Below are 22341 nucleotides of genomic sequence, written 5' to 3'. Positions count from 1 at the left end.
GTGTGTGTGTGTGTGTGTGTGTGTGTGTGTGTGTGTGTCTGTGTGTGTGTGTGTGTGTGTGTGTGTGTGTGTGTGTGTGTGTGTGTGTGTGTCAGTGTTTATTCTGGCACATATATGAAGTGGTCAGATACGCACTGTAGCTACTTACAAATGCTAGACCATCTATGAAAAGCATATATGTGTGTGTGTCTATGTATGTGTGTGTGCTTATTTTCATGTGTCTATATGTCTGTATGTGTGTGTATGTATACATACATACATATATATATATATATATATATATATATATATATATATATATATATGTCTGTCTGTTTTTGTGTATATATGTATTTGTGTCTATGTATGTGTGTGTTTAAATTCATTGTGTCTCTATATGTCTGTGTGTATGTATATATGTCTGTCTGTGTGTATGTATGTGTGTCTGTATGTGTGTGGCTTTATATTGATGTGTCTATATGCATGTGTGTGTATATATGTGTGTCTGTGTGTGTATATATGTGTGTGTGTGTATATATGCATGTGTGTGTGTATATATGTGTGTCTCTATGTGTATATATGTGTGTGTGTCTATGTATGTGTGTGTGTGTTTATATTTATGTGTCTAAATGTCTGTGTATGTGTATATGTCTGTTTGTGTGTGTGTGTGTCTGCATGTCTGTGTGTTTATTCATATGTCTATATGTCTGTGTGTATGTATTTATGTCTGTGTATACATATATATGTGTGTGTGTTTATATTTGTGTGTATATGCATGTGTGTCTGGTGTCTGTCTATGTATGTGTGTGTTCTTGTATTTATGTGTCTATATGTCTGTGTGTATGTATATATGTCTGTGTGTGTGTGTGTATATACAGTATATGTGCGTGTCTGTGTGTATGTTTGTGTGAAAGTGAATTTGTGTTTATTTACGTGTCTGTGTGTCTGTGTGTGTATGTGTGTTAATGTACGTGTGTGTAATATATGTTTGTGTGTGTGTATTTAGTGTGTGTGTTTATATTTGTGTGTCTATATATGTTTATGTATATATAAATGTGTGTTTGTGTGAGTGTGTATGTGTGTGTTTAAGAATTGTGATTGTGCTTATGCTTGTTTCTGTATGTATGTGTGTGTGTGTGTGTGTGTGTTATAAACGTGTGTGTCTGTATAAATCTGTACATATATATAATGTGTATATATGTGTGTGTGTGTTGTGCTGTAGGGTGGTTTGGTGTATGTAAACTACGGTCGGCGTGAGGACTTTGATCAGCTGCGTGTGATGGGCGTGTCCCTCAACGGCTCCATCGCCATGGTGAGGGTCGGAGGGGGCGTGAGCTTCGCTGAGAAGGTGTGGCTTGCGCAGGAGGCGGGGCATGTGGGCGTTCTCATCTACCCTGATCCTGCCGATGTTCCGCAAGATCCACGGCGGCTCGGGCTCCATAGCAACGCCGTCATCTCAGAACACGTAAATACAAACAGATTCTCCATTTAGTAGGTCAATTTGCTTCCTGTTTAAATGGATGGATTACATATACTTTTTTCTCTTTAATTGTTATTTTTATTTAAAACAGAAGATTTAGATTATTTTCGTTACACCTTTATTGTCATTATATGTACAAGTACAAAGCATCAAAATGCAGTTTAGGTCTAAACAAGAGTGCAATAGCAGCCAGTGCAGGATATAGCTATACGTTATAGAAAACTATGGGTTAGGGATGTAATGATTGACAGTAAGCTGGTTGAAAACTGATTCAAATATGTGACGTTTCAAACCGGTAGAAATGTTGAGTGAATCGCGATACATGTTTTGACCAGAGAGGGCGCTGTGTTTACAGGCACAATCTCGCTTCACCTGCACATCAGCGGCGAGCAAGAAAAGGGGAGGGGAGGGGGGCAGAGTAAAAGGTTTACCAGACAAACTGTGTGCAAATACCGCAAAAAGATGTTTATTTACAGAAAACAGAACAACGAATACGATGCACATAAACCATCAGCACAGTGAAAAACTACTGTCACAGACGTCTATAACTCTATTAATAAGCCAAACCACTCGGACCGGGTGATTTGCAGCTCTGCTTGCTCTGACGAGTGCTACAGACATCACACGGTGCATCAGTGTTTCATACTGAAAGTGGGCAACACTTTATTTTGATGGTCCGTTTGAGTAATAGTAGACTGTCAGCTTAATCTTTGCTGATACAGACATTTAACTGACTATAGGTGTACATGTCATGTTCATGTCAACTTACATTAAACCTAACCCCAACCTAACAGTCTACTTATAATCTAATGTGAATGAGTTGGCATGTAGATGCAATGTAACTTTAATTCAACAAACGGACCATCAGAATGAAGTGTGATCTGAAAGTGTAATGTTTTTCAGACTGAAAGAGAAAGTTCTTCTGTTAAAGAAGCAGGTATTAGATTATTTCTCAATTTCAGTTTCTTAATTTGAATTTCTTTATTTGAATTTCTTAATTGAAATTTGGATTTCTTGATTTAAATTTAAATTTCTTAATTTTTGTTTTTTTATTTGAATTTCTTAATTTGAATTTCTTCGTTTGAATTTTTTCATTTTAATTTCTTCATTTAAATTTTAATTTTTTAATTACATTTTTATTTGAATTTCTTAATTTAAATTTCTTAATTTTTATTTCTTCATTTTAATTTTAATTTCTTCATTTTAATTTCTTCATTTTAGTTTTAATTTCTTAATTTTAATTTCTTCATTTTAATTTCTTTCTTTGAATTTTAATTTCTTAAATAGAATTTTAATTTCTTTATTTTAATTTGAATTACTTTTAGATTTAATTTCTTATATTTAATTTAAATTTCTTCAATTTAACTTCTTCATTTAAATGTTAATTTATTCATTTAAATTTCTTCATTTGAATTTCTTCATTTGAATTTTAATTACTTAATTTTTATTTAAATTTCTTAATTTGAACTTCTTTATTTGAATTTGGATTTCTTAATTTTAATTTTAATTTCTTAACTTGAATTTCATAATTTCATACACTACGGACAATTTAGCCTACCCAATTCACCTGTACTGCATGTCTTTGGACTGTGGGAGTCACCGGAGCACCCGGAGGAAACCCACGCGAACACAGGGAGAACATGCAAACTCCACACAGAAACGCCAACTGAGCCAGCCAAGGCTTGAACCAGCGACCTTCTTGCTGTGAGGCGACAGCACTACCTACTGCGCCACTGCGTCGCCCTTCACATTTTTTATAGACTTCTGAATTTTATAGAATTCTGAATTCATAGACTGCAGATATTGGGTTTGTAAAAATACAGTTTCAAGTTTTCAAGATGAAGAAATTCAGAACATCAGAATTGTAAAATTCAAAACCAGAAATTCAGATTCAGCAGAAAGTTGGTCGTAGTGGATGAGTGTGTGTGTGTGGGTTGCAGCTGGAAGGGCATCCACTGCGTAAAACATGCTGGAATAGTTAGTGGTTCATTCCACTGTGGCGACCCCTGATAAGTAAATGGACATAGCCGAAGGAAAGTGAATGGATAAATGAGTTTTATCAACTCTTAACACATTTTTTCCTAAATTTATTTCAAACTAATGTCAGCAGTTACATTGGATATAGTGATTTTTCAGTGGATATGAAGAGTTTTCTGGAAGTCATTGATGTAGTCTGATGTGGTCTGGTGTGTGTGTGTGTCGTGTCCTGCAGGTGCATTTGGGCTCTGGTGACCCGTTCACCCCTGGGTTTCCCTCATTTAACCACACCCAGTTCCCATCCACACAATCCTCAGGCCTGCCAATCATTCCGGCTCAGCCAATCAGTGCCAATGTGGCTGCCAAACTGCTGAGGTTTGCCCCGCCCACTTTTTCACTCTCTAAATATGAGTGATGTACAGGAGAGGACATGGAGCTGTGTGTGTGTGTGTGTGTGTGTGTGTGTGTGTGTGTGTGTGTGTGTGTGTGTGTGTGTGTGTGTGTGTGTGTGTGTGTGTGTGTGTGTGTGTGTTTTTCTCTGTTGTGTGTGTGTGTGTGTGTGTTTCTCTTTGTGTGTATGTTTTTGTGTTTCTCTATCTGTGTGTGTGTGTGTGTGTGTATGTACAGTAAGTTTGTGTTTCCCTAACTGTGTGTGTTTCTTTCTCTATCTTTGTGTGTGTGTGCGTGCGTGTGTGTTCAGTCAGCTCTCAGGTGCAGTGTGCCCGCGGGGTTGGCAGGGTCGTCTGCCGTATGTTCAGTGTGTTCTGGGTCCGGGTTTCTCTGGTGTGGGTGTGCGGCAGCTGAAGATGGCCGTCTACAACAGCATGAAACCTGTGCTGCTCAACAACATCTTCGCCTCTATTGAGGGAAAAGTGGAGCCCGGTCAGAACAACAACACACACTATTATTAGTATTACAGTATTGTTTAAATATTGCTGGTATTATTATATTATTATTTTTAAATGATGACATTATTATTATATTATTATTTTCTAATTGTTACATTATTATTGTTGCATTATTATTGTTGCATTATTATTACGTCATTACATTATTTCTAAATTATTGCTACGTTATTGTTACATCATTGTTATGTTAATATTACAATATTATTATGTTATTATTGCATTATTTTTATGTTATTATTACATAAATGTTACGTTATTAAATTAAGTTATTATTACATTATTGTTACTTTATTATATTGTTATGTTATTGTTAAATATTTGTTACATTATTGTAACATTATTGTTACGTTATTAGATTATTGTTACATTATTATTACCTTATTGTTACGTTATTACATTATTGTTACATTATTATTACCTTGTTGTTACTTTATTGTTACATTATTACATTATTGTTACGTTATTGTTACATTATTACATAATTGTTACATTGTTATTATTATATTACGTTGTTATTATTACATTGTTACATTATTATATTGTTACGTTATTGTTACATTTTTTACATTATTGTTACATTATTGTAACATTGTTATATTATTGTTACGTTATTACATTATTATTACATTATTGTTGCATTTTTGTTGCGTTATTGCTACATTATTGTTACGTTATTACGTTATTGTTACATTATTGTTACATTATTATTATATTACGTTGTTATTGTTACATTATTGTTAAGTTATTATTACATTATTGTTACATTATTATTACATTATTACACTATTATTTTATTCTTACATTATTGTTAAATTATTATTATGTTATTGTTACGTTATTACGTTATTGTTACATTATTGTTACATTATTACATTATTTGTACATTATTATGTTATTCTTACATTATTGTCACATTATTATTATGGTATTGTTATGTTATTACGTTATTGTTACATTATTGTTACATTATTAATACATAATTGTTACATTATTATTATATCACGTTGTTATTATTACATTATTGTTAAGTTTTTATTACATTATTGTTACATTATTATTACATTATTACATTATTTGTACATTGTTACGTTATTCTTACATTGTTACATTATTATTATGTTATTGTTATGTTATTTTTACATTATTACATTATTTTTACAGTATTACTTTAGTGTTATGTTATTATTACATTGTTACAATATTATTACATTATTGTTATATTATTACATCATTTTTATGTTATTGTTACGTTATTTTTACATTATTGTTAAATTTTTACATTATTGTTACATTATTATTGTTAAATTATTATTATATTACTACATTATTGTTGCATTATTAGTTAAATTTTTGTTACATTGTTATTGTTACATCATTACATTTTTGTTACTTTATTATTACATTATTTCTACAGTATTGTTACATTATTATTACATTAGTACATTATTTCTACAGTATTGTTACATTATTATTACATTAGTACATTATTTCTACAGTATTGTTACATTATTATTACATTATTGTTACATTATTATTACATTATTGTTACATTATTATTACAGTATTGTTACATTATTATTGCAGTATTGTTACATTATTTCGTAGGGCTGCACAGTATTTTGCATTGCATTGTCGTTATCACCATAGTAGTATATGCAATATTCGTATCGCAGACGTGTAATAATTTACATTTATTTTATGCATTGGTTGTTTATATAAATTTGACCAATCAGATGGGGACTTACTATCTTTAGCCCCGCCTCCCAAGTAGTTGCGGTTCTGCTATTGGCTGGAGCAGCCCAGAGCTGAAAATAAACACCAATGGCGAGTCAGAATATCTGCGCAGGTTTACGCTCATCCGTAGTGTCTTAAAGACTAAATGTTTGCAGCTTGACACTATTTTCTCATTTAAATTTGAAATAATTACATCTGAAAAATATATATTTACCTGCTTATTTTAATATTATTACACAATTAAAGGATTTAAAAACATAGCTGATTAATAAAAGAATTTTCCTGGGGAATTGTTATATTATTAAAAAATTATTAGTACAATTGTGTGAGTTTCCCATCAGCAGATGAACCAACGAAACTGCTTCCTTCTGCCAGATCACTATATAATAATCGGGGCCCAGAGGGATGCGTGGGGCCCCGGAGCCGTGAAGTCTGGTGTGGGAACGGCCCTCCTGATGGAGCTAGCAAGAACATTCAGCAACATGGTGGAAAACGGTAAACACACTTATTTACTTCATAATTCATACATTAAAGCACTGGTATGCTTGTTCCTGCTGCTGTGTTGTCATGGCAACGCTGGTAAAATGTCACTTCTTGACTCCTTCATTGTCAAATTAAGTTGTACTATCAATAAAATTAGCTTATCTTAATATTGTGTGTTTATTTAAATCAGTTTAAGCTGAGTCAAATTCAAAAACTCAAACACAAAATACTTATTCTGAATATTTATTGAATTAGAATAGTTTTAACGCGTCTTCAGTTTACGGGATTTCAGTGCGTCGCTAATATGTATAGCACATCCACAGAAGTCAGTTGGAGTTGTTTGTGTGATCTGTCTGCTGGTGTTCAGGCTTTTCCCCGCGGCGCAGTCTGCTGTTCGTCAGCTGGGATGGAGGAGAGTTTGGGAATGTTGGCGCCACCGAGTGGCTGGAGGTCAGAACTGCACATCTGTGTAATGACTCGCTGAACTCGTGACTGCTTTTGATTTATAATTGTTGTTCTCGTGTTTCTTTATATTCATTCTTGATTTTCTCATGTTTCTTTTTTACAGAATGAGATTAAAAACATTATACAGTAAATGAAGCATTGTGTTTAATAAAGCTATTGTTACTTGTTTATTTGTGACATTGAAATATAACAAAACAAATCAAATAAGCTACACAAAATAAAATCAATCTCTTCATATAAACAATAGGCTCTTTCTGTTTTTACTGTGTGCAGATAGATGATGTTGTGTAACGAGTAAGTCTCTCTCTGTGTGTGTGCGTGCGTGCGCATGTGTGTTTATGTTCAGGGTTACCTGACGATGCTGCACCTGAAGGCTGTGGCGTATTTCAGTCTGGATCAGGCCATCCTGGGTAAGACACACACACACACACACAAAACAAACACACACACATACAAATACATACACACACACACACTCTCTCACACACATACAAACAACGACACACACATACAAATACATACACACACACACACTCTCTCACACACATACAAACAACGACACACACAAACAACGACACAAACATACAAATAAACACAAATGCGCAATCTCAGACACAGTCTCACACCTACTGCCGTATCACCCTCCATTCCACAGGTTTGCGTTGTATTTTTTACTGTACAGGCTGTATTTCCTCTCCCCTCGCCCAGCCCTGCACCTAATGCTGCCTCTCACAGGACACTGTGTGCAGATTTACTTTCAGCAAAAACTCATTTTGTGCGCTTTATAAGCTTTTTATGTAATGCTTATTTCAGTAATGTCCTCATAATACACATTTTCCTGTATTACCAGTGTAATACCCATGATGTTATACACATCTGTGACCTGATATGTCACTAAAACACACACACTACTGTTTCTTCAGCAGTAAAACCCGAGTGTGTGTGTGTGTGTGTGTGTGTGTGTGTGTGTGTGTGTGTGTGTGTGTGTGTGTGTGTACAGGTGATGATGTCCTGTCGGTGTACAGCAGTCCTCTTCTCTCTCACCTCATCGAAGGAGCCATCAAACAAGTTTGTGTGTCTTAAACCTGCTTCCTACAGCGTTTGTGTTTACTTGCAATTACTCGTTCTGATTCTCAATGTAATGATCTACATGTACAGTCTTTATTTTTATTTTGTTATTTTTTTAGGTGAACAATTAATCCGTACAAGCAAAAATCCACTTAAGGCTATAAATATTTGTTCTGGCTTGGATTGGCTCCTTTTCGGATGCTGTCAGTTTGCCGCTCCACCCACAATATTCTTAGCCACACCCCTCTTACTGTTAGTCGGCTTTGAGAGAATGATGTGCAAAATGAAAGCCCCACCCCCTACTCAATTTTTCATTTCAGTTTTAAATAAATCATCATACTGAAATAAAGACCCGCCCACTACTCAATATTCAGTTTCAGTTGGAAATAAATCATCAAACTGAAATAAAGACCCGCCCCCTACTCAATATTCAGTTTCAGTTGTAAATGAATCATCATACTGAAATAAAGACCCGCCCACTACTCAATATTCAGTTTCTTTTGGAAATAAATCATCATACTGAAATAAAGACCCGCCCCCTACTCAATATTCAGTTTCAGTTGGAAATAAATCATCAAACTGAAATAAAGACCCGCCCACTAATCAATATTCAGTTTCAGTTGTAAATACATCATCATACTGAAATAAAGACCCACCCACTACTCAATATTCAGTTTCAGTTGGAAATAAATCATCATACTGAAATAAAGTCCCGCCCCCTACTCAATATTCAGTTTCAGTTGGAAATACATCATCATACTGAAATAAAGACCCGCCCACTACTCAATATTCAGTTTCAGTTGGAAATAAATCATCAAACTGAAATAAAGACCCGCCCACTACTCAATATTCAGTTTCAGTTGGAAATACATCATCATACTGAAATAAAGTCCCGCCCCCTACTCAATATTCAGTTTCAGTTGGAAATGAATCATCATACTGAAATAAAGCCCCGCCCCCTACTCAATATTCAGTTTCAGTTGAAAATAAATCATCATACTGAAACAAAGACCCGCCCCCTACTCAATATTCAGTTTCAGTTGGAAATACATCATCATACTGAAATAAAGTCCCGCCCACTACTCAATATTCAGTTTCAGTTGGAAATAAATCATCATACTGAAATAAAGTCCCGCCCCCTACTCAATATTTAGTTTCAGTTGGAAATAAATCATCATACTGATAAAAAAAACCTGCCCCCTAATCAATATTTAGTTACAGTTGGAAATACATCATTATACTGAAATAAAGTCCCGCCCACTACTCAATATTCATTTTCTGTTAAAAATACATCATCATACTTCTCCAGCTTATGATTATAAAACAGCAGGATTGTGTGTGTGTGTGTGTGAGTGTGAGTGTGAGTAAGTGTGTGTGTGATCATTATGTGGTTTGAGCTGTGTGTTTATGTCGCAGGTGGAGCACCCCAAACACACAGGACAGTCCATCCTCTCTCTGGTGCAGCGGCAGGGTGGATGGAGGAACATGTGAGTCTCCTTTAACATATCAATTTGCATACTATTCACCCTAAATAATATGCAGAAATAAAATTAGTGTTGCAAGTCATGTTATGTTGAAATGAGGTTTTTAAAGTTACACAGATAATCTACTGCAGGGGTGTCCAAACTTTTTGGGCCGAGGGCCAGATGCAAAAACAAACCAAATTTTACATACATCACACAGACACGCGCATATATATATATTTATATATATACAGTTGAAGTCAGAATTGTTAGCCCCCCTAAATTATTTGCCCCCCTGTTTATTTTTTTCCCCAATTTCTGTTTAACGGAGAGCAGATTTTTTTCCACACATTTCTAATCATAACAGTGTTAATAACTCATCTCTAATAACTGATTTCTTTTCTCTTTGTCATGATGACAGTAAATAATATTAGACTAGATATTCTTCAAGACACTTCTATACAGCTTAAAGTGACATTTAAAGGCTTCACTAGGGTAATTAGGGTAACTAGGCAGGTTAGGGTATAAGTTATTTTATAACAATGGTTTGTTCTGAAGACTTACGGGGCTAATAATTTTGACCTTAAAATGGTTCATAAAAAATTTAAAACTGATTTTATTCTAGCCGAAATAAAACAAATAAGTCTCTCCAGAAGAAAAATATTATCAGACATACTGTGAATATGTCCTTGCTCTGTTAAACACCATTTGGGAAATATTTCAAAGGGGGAAATAAATCAAAGGGGGGCTAATATTTCTGACTTCAACTGAATATATATATCTATATATATATATATATATATATATATATATATATATATATATATATATATATAGATAGATAGATAGATAGATAGATAGATAGATAGATAGATAGATAGATAGATAGATAGATAGATAGATGTGTGTATTATTATGTAATTATTTTATTTCGTCGTCAAACTGTGTTTCTAGCAAGACTTATGTTTTTAAAATCTTGAATCTTCTCTGGGCAAAATACAGTTGCAACACTCATCCTTTATAAATTCCTTTATAAATTGAGTTGATAGGCCGCTGCTAATTGTTTTAGTTTTTGATCTCGTTCGGCACCGGTGTAAGAGCTGAAGGCCTGATGCTTTGTTTCATAATGTCTTTTAATATTATATTCCTTCATTACTGCAACTGATTCCTGGCAAATTAAACAGACACATTTCCCACTGACCTCTGTGAAGAAATATTCTTTGCCCCAACGTGACTGAAACTTCCTGCACTCACTGTTGATTTTCCTTTTTCTTGGTTGCACCATGGCTCGCCAAAATGTGAATCAAAATGTTATCCATTATGTGTCCTTCAGTTTGGCCGGTTCATTTTACATGATAACAAGAACTGCTGCTTAATTGAATGCATTTGATAGCGACACTCTGTGGTTATTTATTGAATTACGTTCAATTCTGTATAGCGGGCCAGATTCTATTGAAATTTATAAAAAGCCTCGCGCGCCGCCACAAAACTGATTGCGGGCCGCAGATGGCCCGCGGGCCGCAGTTTAGACACCCCTGATCTACTGTTTCTGGTTCACTCATATACAGTTTAAGTCAGAATCCTTTAGACTTTACATCTGATAGATTTAGTGTGACACTGAGCAGTTTTAGGTCATTGTTCACTATATTCATGATATGACAGTTTCATACCGTTCATCTCTATTGCAGAGTCAAGCCGTTGTATCTGAACAGTGGCGCATACAGTTTCACCGCATTTGGAGGAGTTCCTGCCATGCAGCTGCATTTCACTGAGGTAAATCCAGCAACCGACTGCGTTCATAACTAATTAACCTTATAAGGGTGCTTTCACATCTGTAGTTCGCTTCATTTGGTCTGCATCAAGGGAAATAAATGATGCATTGTTGCATTTTCTGCCGTCTTTGGGTCGTTTTCACACCACACTGCTGGCTTTGTTCCGAACCAGTTGAAACAAACCAAAATGCAGTCATGTGACAACAGGCCCGGCGCCAGGAAGTCAAAACTGAGGCGGCACTTTTAATCCATAGGGGGGCACTAGACCTGGTGACTGATTTTGGTCTCTTGTTTCTTTCATTTAGGCTATTTATTCACATTTATTATTACTTTGCATTACTGCCTAAGTTACTGACCTAAGGCAGTAATATAGGCTACGTTTTAATAGTAATAACAATATGCAGTTTCGCTTTTATGAATTTTATTAACGATGGTAATGCATACCGCTTAATGCAGACGGATCATGGCTTCAGTGCCAAACGAGTGCTTTAAATCATATGTTATTCTCCTTATTTCCGTTTTATTTTAAATAACAGGTCTATGAATGTTTAAAGTTTTAGGTAAAACACGCATGCAAGCTGACCCACGATCAGACTATTCATAACCGGTAAATAAATATAGTGAAATCAGCTTAACCGAGTCATCACGCTTCACGTAGCCTATTATCCAACCAACATCAGGGTTAGGGAAAAGCTAAATGTTACAATCTAATGTCATTTAAAACAATTAATTTGTTTCATTTTATTGTATTGGTGTAGCCAGAAAAATACCTAAAAAAGATACCAAAATTCACATGTTATTACCGTGAAAATTGGTTATATTTTGGCACGGATAACACGCAACTCAACATTATATAACTTTTTTTTCTCATAATTTTAAATGTAAAAACAAAGATTTATCTTAAGCTATTATAAGTGTGTTTTTTTCGTGATATTGTAAACCATCATGTTTTTAAAAGATTATCATTCTGCCTACCTGCAGCACGTGAGAGGTTTCTCGGTTGATCCGCGATAAATCCACTTAAGCACTATATTCCATTTATAACACTGCAAACTTGACTTAATAAACGCAAAAGGCATTTATTATGTGTTATAGCTTGACTGCTGCTGCATAATGGGATGTTTCTCTACACAACTGTAAAAGTGCACTTTTTAGCAAAATGAAAGCAAACATTCAGAGAGTTCTGCGTTTTGTCAATTTTAGCTAAATTGTAATAATATTAATAATAATATTAATAAATAAATTAAAATATTATTTATAGTGTAGCCTACTGTGGGACTGTGCAGTAAACTAGGCTATTTATTTTTATTAAAACATTTTTATTAGGCTACATCTTCCCGAATTACTAATAAATGACTGGCAGTTGCGTCTCTGCTAAAATTAATTTAACAGCAAGTTTCTTATGTGTTTTTTCCTTTTAGAGCTTAAGAGAGTTGTGTTTAAATAATTAGTTAACCAAAGCTAGTAATGAATTAAGCTGCTCCTATCATGTCACACACTTTTCTCCCTTGTGAGTTGAGTGCGCCTCCATCGCCGTGTGCGCGTTTTAAAGGCTATTTACGGGCGCACCTGACCTGACGCGGGGACCGGATCTCTGGACTATGGGACTAGCTTTAATCTCACCATTTTCATAATTCAATTGCTATGTCATATATTTAAAAATATTTAAATTTGTGTTCTTAAGGTTGGAACGACGGGGGTGTTAATAATTAATGACAGAAAGAATTTTCAGTTTGAGTGAACAATCCTTTATAAAAACTGGGGGGGCACAAACTCTTTCTGAGGGGGCAATGCCCCCCTTTGCCCCCCCGTAGCGCCGGGCCTGTGTGACAAAACCCACATCTCTCATTGGCCAGATGTTGTTGAACATATTTCCTAAACTGCTTAATGATTGGTCAGAACTCACGTGCAGGAAAATGCCAGTGAACTCCCGCAAGTAAACAAAACTGGCAGACACAAAATTACGCTTTTTACTCTGGAGGGACGACTGCGCCGACTGATTGTATGCCTGCTTCAGACAAGCTATACATTTCGAGAATGAAGCGCGGCTGGAAAACAGTGTTTAATGCATCGCTCGTCTCTTCAGGAGGAGGCGTGAGTTAATTTAGCTCAGTGGATCTCAAACTTTTTTCACCAAGTACCCCCTCAGAAAAAAATTGTCTCTCCAAGTACCACCATAATGAGTAGAATTAAATTACAGTAGCGTAGTAGGCCCAGTAAAGAAGCTACAGCACTGCACAGTTCACAAAACAGGCAGATTAATTCCAGTTATTAAGAATATTTATTATTATCAGCCACTTTAAACATTATAAATAGTTTGAACAATAACACTGTACTGTGCTTATATATATATATAAAAAACAAACAAACAAAAGAAGACGTTTCAATTGAAATGTGCTTTTAAAAGTTAATCATAAATGGTAGACTACTGTTTTTAGCAAGTAAAAAAAGCTCCTGTACTTAAATGTAAAGTATTGATATATAGTAGCCTATTCATCAAAACCTGAAGATGTTGCTTGGACCTCGTAAATATAGGCTATATGTCATCACATTAATATATAAATATTTTTTAGCTAATGTACATATGACATATTTGATTCCTCCGCGTACCACTAAAAGGAAGCTCAAGTAGCACTAGTGGTACAGGTACCACAGTTTGAGAACCACTGATTTAGCTAAACTGCGACATGCTCATCTTGCTGAAATATTACCAACGATCCATCAACTAATGTTTACATTTACATTTAGTCATTTAGCAGATGCTTTTATCCAAAGCGACTTACAAATGAGGACAAGGAAGCAATTTACACAACCAAGAGCAACAATGAATAAGTGCTATAAGCAAGTTTCAGGTCTGTAAAGTCTAAGAAGGGAAGTATTAGTAGTATTAGTATTTTTATTTTTATTTTATTTTTTTGTACAGTTAGTGTGATATTCAGAGAGGCAATTACAGATTAGGAAGTGTAGTGGAGACTAAATAGTTGAGTTTTTAGTCGTTTCTTGAAAGTAGCGAGTGACTCTGCTGTTCTGATGCAGTTAGGGAGTTCATTCCATATGTCATGTCATATGTCATGTCAAACCTATGTCATTCCATATGTTTTCCCCTCTCTCTCTCTCTCTGTTGGTAAAGCGCTGTCAACAAATATTTTTCCTCCATATCCCATAATGCACAGCGCATCGGCCTACGGCAGCTGAATTAGCCCAAAAGGCGCAGTACTTTTTGTGGTTGGACCTGTTTTAGTTCGGATCATATTCTCACCACAAACGACCCGCTCCAGGGTTCGTTTGAAAGCGTACTAAGGCCACCTCTTCAAGCAGGTCTCGGTACGCTTATTTGGTCCGCTTTTGGTGCGCACTCGAGTGCGATTGCTGCATTCTCACCTGCCCAAACCAACCGCACCAAGAGGGGAAACCAACTCTAGTGTGAAAGCACCCTAAAAGCTGCCAGTGTCTGATTAATGTTTATGTTTGTTTATTATGTTTTTAAAAATGTGACCCGAGTGCTTTTTTTGGCAAATTTACATAGTTGACATCAAAATTATTAGCCCTCCTGAATTATTCACCCCCTATATATTTTTGTCCTCAAGTTCTGTTTAATGGAGAGCTGATTTTGTTCAGCACATTTCTATTCATAACAGTTTTAATAACTCATTTCTAATTGCTAATTTATTTGCTCTTTGTCATGATTACAGCACATAATATTAGACTAGATATTCTTCAAGACACTAGTATTCAGCTTAAAGTGACATTTAAAGGCTTCACTAGGGTAATTAGGGTAAAGTTAGGGTAATTAGGCAAGTCATTGTATAACAGTGGTTTGTTCTGAAGACAATCCAACACTAATATTGCTTAAAGGGGGCCAATAATATTGACCTTAAAATGGCTTTAAATTTATTAAAAACTGCTTTTATTCTAGCCGAAATAAAACAAATAAGACTTTCTCCAGAAGAACAAATATTAGAGGAAATACTGTAAAACATTTCTGAATCTGTTCAACAACATTTGGGAAATATTTAAAAAAAAAAAGAAAAAAAAATCACAGGAGGGCGAATAATTCTGACTTTAACTGTATGTAAAGGTATTTATATATACATAACAGATTTACAAAACAGATGTTAGCAGCTTCAAACAAAGACAGTAAGTGTGAACATTTTCTGTGTCTCTCACCCGTGCTGGTGATTGTGTCTGCAGGATGCTCGCTCTTACCCATTCGTCAACACCCAGCTGGACAGTGTGGGGCGTCTGCAGGAACTCCTGCAAGGGCGTCTGGGCTCGGTGGGTCGGGCTGTGGGTGAACTGGTGGGTCTGATGGTCCTCAAACTGGCCCATGATCACATCCTCCCGTTGGACGTGTCTTGCTACAGCAGCAGCGCTCAGCAGCTCAGCTCCACTCTCAGCCAGCACGCTGCACAGCTACAGGTAAACACAACAGCTATATGCTGCTATCAGTGCTAGAATAACTTTAAATATATGAATACAATACTTTTAAAATGGTACCAGTGCCAAAGCGATACTTTTAAAATGGTACTGGTGCAAAAGCGATACTTTTAAAATGGTACTGGTGCAAAATCAATACTTTTAAAATGGTACTGGTGCAAAATCAATACTTTTAAAATGGTACCAGTGCCAAATCGATACTTTTAAAATGGTACTGGTGCCAAATCGATACTTTTAAAATGGTACTGGTGCAAAATCGATACTTTTAAAATGGTACTGGTGCAAAATCGATACTTTTAAAATGGTACTGGTGCAAAATCAATACTTTTAAAATGGTACCAGTTCCAAATTGATACTTTTAAAATGGTACTGGTGCAAAATCGATACTTTTAAAATGGTACCAGTGCCAAATCGATACTTTTAAAATGGTACTGGTGCAAAATCGATACCTTTAAAATGGTACCAGTGCCAAAGCGATACTTTTAAAATGGTACTGGTGCAAAATCGATACTTTTAAAATGGTACCAGTTCCAAATTGATACTTTTAAAATGGTACCAGTGCCAAATCAATACTTTTAAATGGTACTGGTGCAAAATTGATACTTTTAAAATGGTACTGGTGCAAAATCGATACTTTTAAAATGGTAGTGGTGCGAAATCAATACTTTTAAAATGGTACCAGTTCCAAATTGATACTTTTAAAATGGTACCAGTGCCAAATCGATACTTTTAAAATGGCACCAGTGCCAAATCGATACTTTTAAAATGGTACTGGTGCAAAATTGATACTTTTAAAATGGTACCAGTGCCAAATCGATACTTTTAAAATGGTACTGGTGCAAAATCGATACTTTTAAAATGGTACTGTTGCGAAATCAATACTTTTAAAATGGTACTGGTGCCAAATCAATACTTTTAAAATGGTACTGGTGCAAAATCGATACTTTTAAAATAGTACTGGTGCAAAATTGATACTTTTAAAATGGTACTGGTGCAAAATCGATACTTTTAAAATGGTAGTGGTGCGAAATCAATACTTTTAAAATGGTACCAGTTCCAAATTGATACTTTTAAAATGGTACCAGTGCCAAATCGATACTTTTAAAATGGCACCAGTGCCAAATCGATACTTTTAAAATGGTACTGGTGCAAAATTGATACTTTTAAAATGGTACCAGTGCCAAATCGATACTTTTAAAATGGTACTGGTGCAAAATCGATACTTTTAAAATGGTACTGTTGCGAAATCAATACTTTTAAAATGGTACTGGTGCCAAATCAATACTTTTAAAATGGTACTGGTGCAAAATCGATACTTTTAAAATAGTACTGGTGCGAAATCGATACTTTTAAAATGGTACTGGTGCTAAATCAAGCTAGTAGGGTAGGATGCTCAAAGATTAAGGTAGTTGGATTGGTTGGCACAACAGAGGGCAGTGGGGCACATGGTATCTTATTTTTATAAATGTTTTTTAAAAATTACTGATTTTATGGAATCGTATTTATATTAGGAGGTATTTTAGGATTAGATTTTAATGTGTATGTTTGTTACATGTTGACTTGTTGGTGTACAGCAGAACCTTTTTTATAAAACAAATTTCTCTTACGGGAGACAATAAAATTTACCTTGACCTTGAAAGTCGATACTGTTAAAACGGTACCAAATTGATACTTTTAAAATAGTACTGGTGCAAAAATGATACTTTTTATATGGTACCAGTGCAAAAACGGTACCAAATCGATACTTTTAAAATATCACTGGTACAAAATTGATGCATTTAAAATGGTACCAAGGGCAAAGCGTTGGAAAATTGATAAACTTAAAATGGTACCTGTGCCAAAATTAGATTAGATTAGATGATTAGATTCAACTTTATTGTCATTACACATGTACAAGTACAATGCAACAAAATGCAGTTTAGGTCTAACCAGAAGTGCAATAGCAGCAAGTGCAGGATACAGGTATAAGTTATAAAGTGCAGTTATAGAAAACTATAGTGATATTTACAGATGGATGTACTGTAAACATTATATACAGGTTGTATTAACTATGAACAGATTTATAATATATGTACAGATTGCTATTATTAATCAGAAGTGTGCAGATATATAAACATAATTACAAATGTCCATGTGTAGTGGGTATATATAGTTCAAATAAGTAAATCAGTGTAATGGAGTGCAATGAATATGTGCAAATTTTAAATGTGCAAATGTTAAACAGTGCAATGATTGTGAGAAGTATAGAGGAGAGTGGGGGGTGTATTGGAGGGTAAAAGAGTCAATGAGGGGCAGAGTTCAAGAGGGAGACAGCTCTGGGAAAAAAGCTGTTCCTCAGTCTGCTGGTTTTTGTCCGGGGGAGCCTGAAGCGCCTGCTGGAAGGCAGGAGTGAAAACAGTATGTGAGCGGGGTGAGAGGTGTCCTTCAGAATACTGCGTGCTCGGCGCAGACAGTGTTTCTTCTGGATGTCTTCAATGGCTGGCAGTGTGGTCCCTGTGATGCGAAATCAATACTATTTTGAAAATACCATGCCAAGTTGAAACATTTAAATTGGTATCTGTGTCAAAACAATTCCTAAATGAATACTTTCAGAACAGTACGGTGCCAAACCGATACCTTTAAAATGGTACCTGTGTCAAAACACTGTCTGAATTGATACTTTTTAAATGGTTCTGGTGCCAAATTGATACTTTTAAAATGGTACCAGTGTCAAAATGGTGCCAAATCGATACTTTTATAGCAGTACCAGTGTCAAATCGATACTTTTAAAAATGAACCTGTGCTAAAGCGATTAAAATGGAGCAAGTGCCAAAACTTTAGGATTTCAATACTTTAAAATCGAGACCTGTTTGCTTTTAAACAGGTGCTGGTGCCAAATTGGTGCCTGAATACAAACTTTTAAAAATACTGATGCCAAATCTCTTAAATAGATGCATGTCATACTTTTAAAATGGTACCAGTGCCAAAACAATGTGTGTGTGTGTTTTTGTGTTCAGTCTCGAGGGTTGTCTCCGCAGTGGGTTTTCAGCGCACGCGGCGATTACAGCAGAGCGGCCAAAAACCTGCTGGAGGCCATCAAAAACAGCGACACGCAGGACGAAAAACTGGCCCGACTCTACAACACACGCATCATTAGGGTGAAAACACACACACATACACACATACACACACAGAATAATTCAATTATCAATAGATTATTGCTTTGTTGTCGTTCCAAATATTTTATGTTTCAAATAATGCATCATTTATAGTGAAAAGGCTCCAATATAGACTGAACCTTGAAACCAGTTATCGCCCCATACCTACATGGGACTAGTAAGAATGGCAGAATGACCACAGCTCTTTTATTATTGATGTGTTTCCCAGGTTGAGTACTACTTTCTGTCTCAGTACGTGTCGGTGGTGGAGACGCCGTTCCGGCACGTGTTTCTGGGGCGTGGAGATCACACCATGAGCTCTCTGGCCGATCACCTGAACCAGCTGCGCTTGGAGCCGCATCGCTTCGATGAAGCCCGTTTCCGAAAACAGCTAGCGCTCTTCACATGGACACTGCAGGGCGCTGCTAATGCGCTCAGCGGAGACGTCTGGAACATCGACAACCCGCTGTAGAGACAAACAAACCGGCAACTATTTATACACTCACACACACTCAACATTACCTGTGTTTCCATCCAAAGATGCTAAATAGATTTGTGCGCACACTTAAAATATTGCATAAAACTTGGCAAATTGCTAATATTGCCATTAAAGCAGCATTTGAGGCAAAGAGTTCTTGCTAAACTTGCACTAATATAGCTAGAGGAGTGGAGTCTGCTGCACTGTCGGGATTCTCCACTGTGGTGTTTGTTCTCCTTTAATAAATGAGCTGCGCTTCAGAAGATGAAGACCAAACGGACAGATGCTTAAAGGGCCATGAAACCCCCTCGTTTCAGCAGGGTGTTTTCACACCTCTACTTTGGAAAAAGTCAGAAAAGTGGGCGTGTCCAGCTCTGTTTAGGGGGGAGTGTCAGAGGAACTAAAGTGGGATGGTGTGGGAGTGTCTATTTGGGCACGCGCGAGTTTCAGTCAAAATACTCACACAGTAGAAAGTGATGGTGTTTAACCTACGTGGACATCTGTAGTGGAATTATTTGCCAAATTATTAAATGTTGGACTTTAACTGCAGTTTGGCTCTTTCATTCAGGGAATTCATTCATGTTCCTCGCGACAAACGAGATATTTGATTCGAGGCGCTGCTCTAAGCGTGTATTTTTCATGCAATGTTTGATACCGCACGGCGAATGAGAGAAAAAAAAACTCTGCATTTCCCGGAAACTTAGATGCACACGGCAGGTAGCGTCAGAAAGCCGCGTGTGTTATTCCGTTCTCAAAATGCGGTGCTATGTTTGCACTCAGTGCAATAGTTAACTTAATTCGATACGAACAAACTGAATAAACAAAGAGCACTGGCCACTCACTTACCAAATCTGTAGAGACAGAACAATCACCAGCAACTAGAGCCGCGTCTTTATGAAGAGGAGACTAACGTTACAAGTGAATCCGGATCTCAGCGTTTGCAGATGAGAACAGCTCTCAGGTAAACAATAATCCTCCTTAGACACGTAAGTTATTGTTGTCGAGCGTCGCGTACACTGTTAATCCACACGTGACTCCAGCTGAGCTCTCACAGAGAGAAAATGAAAACAAAACTTCACTGCAGCAAACTATAAAAGCAACACTTCACGCTTGTTTTGCCAACACAACGTGGCGTCTCTGTCGTCTAAACACTGTGACAGTAATGAATATTAATGAAGTTGCACAATAGAGCGCGCTGATTGGTTTGAACCAAGCCTTACTCATGCATTAATGCATCACACTGTAAGACGTAATAAGACACACTCTGGCACAGACGTCCAGTCTGCACGCTGGAATACACGCTATTATCTCATGACCGTGACGCAGCTTCAAAAATTCATTTCAAACCGGAAGTATGAATTTGCTTGAAATAACGCAAAAACAACCAATTTACACTTTTTAGTGAAATATAGGTGTCCTGATAGTGTTTTTAGCAGTGTGGGACACATATACCACTGTCAACAGCTCAACACATGTGTTCTGGTGTTTCATGACCCTTTAAGACTGTTCTGGAGGGAAAACAGCACTTCTGTCCGAACTTCTGCACAAAACATCATTTCCTTTGCTTTACATTGTGCTCGAGACGCTGCTTCATCCATTAATGACATCCCATTATGCTCATTTCATCATCACATGATCTGTTACAACTTTTTTGATGCGCCTGCTGGTGTTTCCATCATTTTCGATTTTATTCTTTTTTATTGGATAAAATGTTGGCGACACGGTGGCTCAGTGGGTAGCACGATCGCCTCACAGCAAGAAGGTCGTTGGTTCGAGTCCCGGCTGGGTCAGTTGGCATTTCTGTGTGGAGTATATAGGGCTATAGGGGAATTGATCAACTAAATTGGCTGTAGTGTATGTGTGTATGGGTGTTTCCCAGTACTGGGTTAAAGCTGGAAGGGCATCCGCTGTGTAAAACATATGCTGGAATAGTTGGTGGTTCATTCCGCTGTGGCAACCCCTGATAAACAAGGGACTAAGCTGAATAAAAATTAATGAATAAATAAAATGTTTATGGTGGCACTCACAGCAAGAAGGTTACTGGTTCGAGTCCCGGCTTGGTCAGTTGGTGTTACTGTGTGGAGTTTGCATGTTCTCCTCGTGTTGGTGTGGGTTTACTCTGGGTGCTCCGGTTTCCCCCACAGTCCAAACACATGCGCTATAGGGGAACTGATCAATTAAATTGGCTGCAGTGTGTGTGTGTGAATGAATGAGTGTGTATGGTTGTTTCCCAGTACTGGGTTGCTGGAAGGGCATCCGCGGCGTAAAACATATGCTGGAATAGTTGGTGGTTCATTCCGCTGTGGTGACCCTTAATAAATAAGGGACTAAGCTGAAGGAAAATGAATGACTGGTCAAATGTTTATCCTACTTAGTTGTCTGCGTGTGTTTATGCATTTTCAAAATTTTGGTATCACCATTAAATAGTTTTTATGCAATATTTCAAAATGTGCATACAATTATGTGGATGGAAACGCAACTAATGACTGGAATTTCACTGCACAACGTCTGGTTCATTTGTTCTGCTCGATACCACTGGTTTACTATGTTCTTTCTCGTCTTTTGTTCATGAACTTGTCAGTGACCTCAAGCTACGTCTATATTAATTCAAAGACTTTTGATATTCAAAAAGAAAGCCCACTCGTATTACCACCCATAAGACAAAACATGCATATTACATATATGACATACAAGCTCATATCTGGATTTCACATATGTAAAACATGTCATATATGCAACATGTATTTTGAAATATTGCAAAAATGTCCTCTTACATATATATATATATATATATATATATATATATATATATATATATATATATATATATATATATATATATATATATATATATATTTCAAATATATTCAAAAGTATTAGAAATAATTTTATAAATGTGCTTGGCTTGAATAAACGCAGCTTTTAATTGTTTTAAAGCCATGTTAAGGTCAATATTATTC

At 36.2% G+C, this 22341-nt stretch overlaps 1 protein-coding gene across 6 annotated transcripts in view; it reads left to right on the top strand.

Annotated features, from left to right (window-relative positions):
- The window catches only part of tfr2 (transferrin receptor 2), a 29077-nt gene extending 6938 nt beyond the window's left edge, over positions 1 to 22139 (top strand). For 4 of the 6 annotated variants that reach the window (XM_073938343.1, XM_073938346.1, XM_073938345.1 and 1 more), the window contains exons 7-18: positions 1202 to 1444; positions 3672 to 3811; positions 4137 to 4318; positions 6454 to 6573; positions 6929 to 7011; positions 7373 to 7436; positions 8027 to 8094; positions 9511 to 9581; positions 11246 to 11330; positions 15521 to 15748; positions 18763 to 18903; positions 19133 to 22139. In XM_073938343.1, coding sequence (XP_073794444.1) covers positions 1202 to 1444; positions 3672 to 3811; positions 4137 to 4318; positions 6454 to 6573; positions 6929 to 7011; positions 7373 to 7436; positions 8027 to 8094; positions 9511 to 9581; positions 11246 to 11330; positions 15521 to 15748; positions 18763 to 18903; positions 19133 to 19375 — 1668 coding nt within the window. In that variant the 3' untranslated portion in view covers positions 19376 to 22139. 6 annotated transcript variants of the gene reach the window in all.
- The last annotated feature ends 202 nt before the right edge of the window (positions 22140 to 22341 follow it).

The sequence above is a fragment of the Danio rerio genome, chromosome 23 (assembly GCF_049306965.1).
Source record: "Danio rerio strain Tuebingen ecotype United States chromosome 23, GRCz12tu, whole genome shotgun sequence".
Taxonomy (NCBI): domain Eukaryota; kingdom Metazoa; phylum Chordata; class Actinopteri; order Cypriniformes; family Danionidae; genus Danio; species Danio rerio.
Note: the sequence above shows the minus strand (reverse complement) of the source record. Positions and strands in the feature narration are given on the sequence as shown.